Source organism: Aulonocara stuartgranti (assembly GCF_965226115.1).
Source record: "Aulonocara stuartgranti genome assembly, chromosome: 17".
NCBI lineage: Eukaryota > Metazoa > Chordata > Actinopteri > Cichliformes > Cichlidae > Aulonocara > Aulonocara stuartgranti.
Window position 1 is genome coordinate 21,413,261 of NC_138953.1, and position 5,908 is coordinate 21,419,168.

General features: G+C 35.8%; 1 protein-coding gene across 3 annotated transcripts; it reads right to left on the reverse strand.

Annotated features, from left to right (window-relative positions):
• Window positions 1-2,587: 2,587 nt before the first annotated feature.
• LOC309691974 (uncharacterized protein) lies at window positions 2,588-5,640 on the reverse strand. 3 transcript variants are annotated; one of them, XM_082510053.1, is made up of 4 exons: window positions 5,510-5,640; window positions 4,567-4,638; window positions 3,886-3,987; window positions 2,588-3,712 (listed from the first exon to the last, which is right to left on the reverse strand). In XM_082510053.1, the coding sequence occupies exons 2-4, from the start codon at window positions 4,597-4,599 to the stop codon at window positions 3,407-3,409; spliced, it is 441 nt and encodes a 146-aa protein (XP_082366179.1). In that variant the 5' UTR covers window positions 4,600-4,638; window positions 5,510-5,640; the 3' UTR covers window positions 2,588-3,406. The 3 variants fall into 3 exon arrangements, with proteins under 3 accessions (XP_082366179.1, XP_082366181.1, XP_082366180.1); XM_082510055.1 differs by lacking the exon at window positions 5,510-5,640 and adding an exon at window positions 4,846-5,267; XM_082510054.1 differs by lacking the exon at window positions 5,510-5,640 and having other exon boundaries at window positions 4,567-5,267.
• Window positions 5,641-5,908: the final 268 nt, after the last annotated feature.

Here is a 5,908-nt window from a genome sequence, read left to right on the forward strand (position 1 = left end):
GCACTCTTACACACTGAGGCTTCAGTGGAGAGATTAAACTGTTTTTGTTTCACTCGCCACAAAGCAGTCCTTTGTCTATTATGACTTCTGTCCGCTCCACAACAGGAACCAAGAACAGGACAAATATGAACAGGATTATCCCACATTGTTGATTTTTTTGATGTATTTTTAAACTGATAGTATGCAAGGCGCTGAGTAGCACACAGTCTACCAATGTGCTAACACGCAGGACCTGAGAGACATAAGACTTACAGACGACCCCTTGGTGTAATTGGGGATATTCTTCTGGCATAGCAAGTAAAACAACTTCTACTCCAGCCTGGATCCAAAGCATTTGATGAATAACTTTTGCATTTAAAAGCAGGAGCATTGAGCCTTTCATTTCCCCTGCAAAAAAACTACTTCCCAGCATGTTAAGAAAATCTGCATTAGTTTGGACATGAGTGATCGTTTTCACACACGCTGAATATCTTTACATCAGTCTTTGAAATTCCCGTTGTAGTTTTCATCTCTGTTTTTGCAGTAATGTGTGTTGAATGTAGCCATAATACTGATGGTGCTGCTGCAAAGTCATTGTTTTCCAGAAATGACTCCATTTACATGCAGCTTTGGTCTGGTTTGCCTCTGTAATGTAAACATTTCATTTAGATTATGAGAACTTTTATTGGCTGCAAAACAGAGCTAATGTTTATTGCAAATTTAAAACAGAGAATAAACAGAGGTTTAGATTGGCAGCTTTGACAGAGCACAATATTGTGTGTGTGTGTGTGTGTGTGTGTGTGTGTGTGTGTGTGTGTGTGTGTGTGTGTGTGTGTGTGTGTGTGCGCTGTCTCTCTCTTCACTGTCCTTCAGCAGTTCAACAATCTAATTTGCATACTCATAAATCATTCCCATCCAACATCTCTCTCGCACACACACATACACCTGTGGGCGTTGTAATAATGAGGTGTTTGAATACCTCTTTCAGCTCAAACAAAAATAGCCCACATGTCCATGGATGGGCTGAATTAATGGGTCAATAAAATGTCGCACTGTGACGTCACACAGCCCTGTTTGTTTCCTGTTTACTCCCAGTAGCCGGCATCAGTTTTCCATAACTCTCACCTCGCTTGTTAGCTGAACTTTATTAAAGTTTCTGGCAGTTTGACTGTGACAGCAAACTTGCGCTAACTTTAATGAGGGAGTCATTTTAACGAGTATCCTAATGTTTCTCCAAACCAGGTTTGCCTTCAAAGCTGCTGTCGTTCCTCTTGGCTCGCTGGAAGTATTCCTCAGAGATTATGGTCAGTGTTGACATGACAGCATGATCCCAAACTTGCTCTACTGGATTGATATCTGGAGACTGTGGAGGAAATTTGTGTACAGTAAACTCATTGTCATTCTCACCAAGCCGGTTTGATTGGAACTTTGTAACATGGACCGTTATCCTGCTTTGGTCATAAAGGGAAGGATATCTTACTCTGTACGCCACAGCTTCCTGAACTTAGCACTCAAGTCAGCTCACAGTAACTCTGGATTGCACTGTATTACAGCAAAATTCAACTTGAATGTGTTGTTGGATACTTTGGGAGTTTTGTTGCTTCGTTTTAAAATAAATGTCCATAAATTTGAATAATAGCCAGCTGCCTAAAATAAATTTGTCACGAAGCAGCAGCTGAGAGGTTCATGTAGCCGAAATACTCTAATTTAACCGTATTCTTCTGCAACTCTCAACTGCGGCAATTAAACATATAATGATGTTTTTGGGGATATGGACTGTGCCTCACTTCAACTGAGTGCTCTCATCTAAAATAAATATAAAACTTGTTGTTTAGATTGCACAGATCTTGTGATCTTCTTTTCTCGAGAGGATTTTTAAAAGTCTTGAGGGGTTAACATTTTTTGTGACCAATCACTGGAGTGTGATTAGATGCTTCAGGACTGATTTGAAATCAAAATAAAGTGCATGAAGTGTTTCCACTCAGCAGTCTCCAGCTGCCTTCGCAGTTCTGATTTCAGCACTTGAAATTTGTTCTCTGTTGTGTTGTTTGTTTGTGTTGTTTCAGCCCGCTTCCATTCAAACATGACAGTGACAAGCAGACAAACAGGCAGCTGGTACACTGTAAAAACTGTGACTAGAGGTTACTTAAAAAAGTTATGGCAACAAAGTGACACTTGAAATAATTAAGTAGATTTTAATTTCAAAAGATTTATGTAAAATGTAGAGAAAATGTTAATTAAATTCAAATAGAAAACAAAAGTAGATATTAATAGAATTAAACTGTAAATATGTGTTGGATTTAGGGTCAAAATCTCAAACTGAAGGTTGAAATTGCCCAACTTTACCAAAAAAAATAATTGATATGAAATAAGTCTCTGAGAAAAATTACTTTGAATTTACTAACTATCTGGCAAAGGTTTAGTAAAAACTTCCTAAAATATCCATTACAAAGAAATGAAATCTTCTTGTTTTTTCAGTAAAACTCAAATTGGATTCAATAATTTTCCAAATAAACCTTAAAAATAATGACTGAATAATAAGAGAAAATGAAATGGATTTTACTTATTTTCTGAGTAAAATGAATCAATTTCACAAAGAAAACATCAAAACAGTAATTTGTTTTATTGTGGAAAATAAAACACAGTAATTTATAATATAACATTTTTCTGCTCGTATACACTGAATTCTCATCAACAATCTCCTGATCTCCTAAATACATTCCTCTGCTGTAAATTTGTTTTAGTGTCATAAACAGTTTATCACACAGCTTTGTGTACAGAGCAACAGCAACATAAACTGCATGAATGTAAACCAGTTTTGTAAAAAAGAAATTAATCTTTAGACTGTAATATCAACATGAACCTGAAATTTGAATATCTTTTACCGTTTCCTTTATCTCTGTTACTTATTTATGATTGACAAACAAAAACTTTAGTTTGTCAATCTTTTGTTAAATTGAATCACTCAATATAACTGTAGAACAAAGGTTTTTCACTCATGTACATGGAATATCAATAATGTAAATCAACCTTTTATCCCAATTTGGATGTTTAACCTGAGAAAATCTAAGACACATGTAAGAGGAAGTAACATTTCTACAGCTACAGGACTGCACTTCTGTTAAATTTTAAAGTTGTTTTAAACCAATGTTTTATAGTAACATACACTATAAACAAAGAAAAGCTTCACTAGTGATTCCTCCAATTTGCTGCCTTTCAAACAGAATATTCCTAAGAAACTTGTAGGTAATAAAAAACAAAATTAAAATGAAGAGCACAAATACAGCCTGACACATTGCAGGTCATTTGGGTAAGATATGAATAAGATGAAATTAACTTAAAAACTGAAAAGATAGCTGCATCTAACAAAGACAAACCAAAGGTTTTCAGTGAGCTTATTTCCCTTTCATTCTTTCAGAGTCCTCGTTTAAGCCAATAACTTGTTCTTGAGGCTGTTCACTTTTGGTGAGAGCTTAGCACAATCCAGTTCAAGGAAAAGTTTCTGGAATACTTCCAAGGTGTATTTTAGCTCTTTGGGATAGGCAAGATCGACTGCATATGTCAATCCAACCAGCATTGCGCATGCTCTTGAAAAATTGCCCAGAGCAGGCATAACTCTCACACCCTCCAGCACAATGCCAATGTCATCCTCCTCAGATCCAACAGCCTTGATTTTGTAGATTTTCATCCTCTGTTCAGAAAGATCTTGTGACACACCATCCTCATCAGCATCCTGAAACAACAAACACATGGGTTTTCTGACTGTAGTTGCACACATGAAATATTTCCTGGACACATCCTGTAGCTGAATGACAAATAAAACATGATAATGCCTCAAATTATTTGAAACTTGACAAACACATATGAATAACAAAAACAGAATAATGTTTCTACTTCAACACTTACACTGTACTCTTTGATCAGTTGATCAATGGACTCCCCAAGGTACACCATCAAGCACTGAATAACCAGATTTCTGGTTATGTTATTGCTAGGATTGCTTGGTGACTGAAAATGAGCAAGAATTCCAAAAATTACCATCAGATAAGTGACCATTTATTAAGACAAAACTGTGAGAATTGGCAGTATTAAAAAAAACTGTTAAATATCAAATTATCATCACATGGAGCATTATGTGCGATAATTAGCTGATGTTAATGCACATGCCTGGGTGCTGACAGTCAACACAAAGGTATTGTCAACATGCTTGACAGGTTCAATCTTTAAATGTGTCGTTTTAGTAAATTACATTAATTTAGTCATTTAGTTTTTTTATCTAATTTAGTTTATGTTCGTCAGAAAGGGTTTTTCCTTCTTGGGACAAAACAAAAACCCAGCAATACCTGTACTTGTGTTTTTTTGTTTGTTTTTTGTTTGTTTTTTTTACTAAGAATAGACATGTATTTAAAATACAATTAAAACATGAAACCCATAATTGTGTTGTTAATTATATCAGTGACGTCCTGGCGTCCTCTTGCACTGACAAAAACATGCAAACAAATTAGTGGAGCTGTGCACCATGCAAATGAAATTTGACAAAAAAATTCTTTAAATAAAATTCCAAGCTGAAATGTCTGTGGAAAATACCTTGGCTATGATAGCCTGCAACTTCAATCCCATGCTGATCAGGTGAATTTAAGTTGAGGGATCTTCCATTACCTGAAAGGAAAGCAACATTATCATTTTTGACGTTTAGTCAGCTGTGTAAAAACCAAGGAGGAACCCACCCGGGGGATTAATAAAGTTTTATTTTATCTAATCTAATAACTTTAATCTCAGCCAAACCGATTTACTCACGAACAAATAAAACACTGAAAAAAACCAAACAATAACATTTTTAGGTTGTCTAAGTGACTTATACATTACGTTTAAACTGAGTAGCGAAACCCCGCGGTGATCTGAAAATGATGTGCCGGGAGTTGTGCCGTTCTCAGCGGCTTCAGTGACCCTCGAGCTCCCGGCTTGCTATCGAGCTGGTGGGTAGCAGATGCTCCGAAAACGTCGAAGCACTTTTGCAAACATGCGATATCTTGATAAACCGAGCAGATATTTGATGTTTACACAGCTACTTTCGCGCCTGAAAATATGTTAAAAGTTTATTTTGTGACCCAGAAAGATTACTAAGAGTAATTTTAAAACTTAGTAGCGGCCGCCATTATTGGAAACTGGAGTTCGAAAAACTGACTGTGGCTGACAAAATCACTCACAACTGACCGCAAAACCTTTTCATGAACTTTTAAACGTGGATGAAAGACGTTAAAACTCATCGGAATATACCGTTGATATTTTTTAATACGATAAAACATGTGGTTAGTTAAAGCTGTTCAGTAACACAGTCGTGAAGGCTTGGAAAGTGACCTTGTGCTAGCAGTCCACTAACTGCCATTTGTGTAAAAATACGATACTATCATTACAGTGATGATTATTAATAAAATTTCGACGTATCATACTGTTTAAAACCTTTACTCAAAACCGATATACGTTATTGTTTAAACCGTGTCTTATATTTGAACAAATTAAGAAGTCTTACCTCTGACAAAATGGAGACGTCCACTCATGAAGCGCGTGTGTCCTGCACGTGGCACAAAGGATTATGGGCGGAAGTGTACAATGATTAAAATGAAAATGCTTTCATCAGTTAAATCTATTAGATTTCTTAAATTTTTTTACTACTCAAACATTTTTTTTAAATCTACTCAACAAACCATTGCTGAATTTACCCCAAACAAAACTGTGTAAATTTAAATAACTGAACATCTCAAAATTGTTGAATTTTGCTTAGATTTGATTAAAACTACTCATACACGTTTTTACTGAGTAATAATTACTATTACTCTCCTATTAGATTCTAATTAACCCCAATCACAGTTTTTACAGTGTAGGAATACACTATCCAAGGACAGCTGACCAGACGTGTGGGTATCAGAGG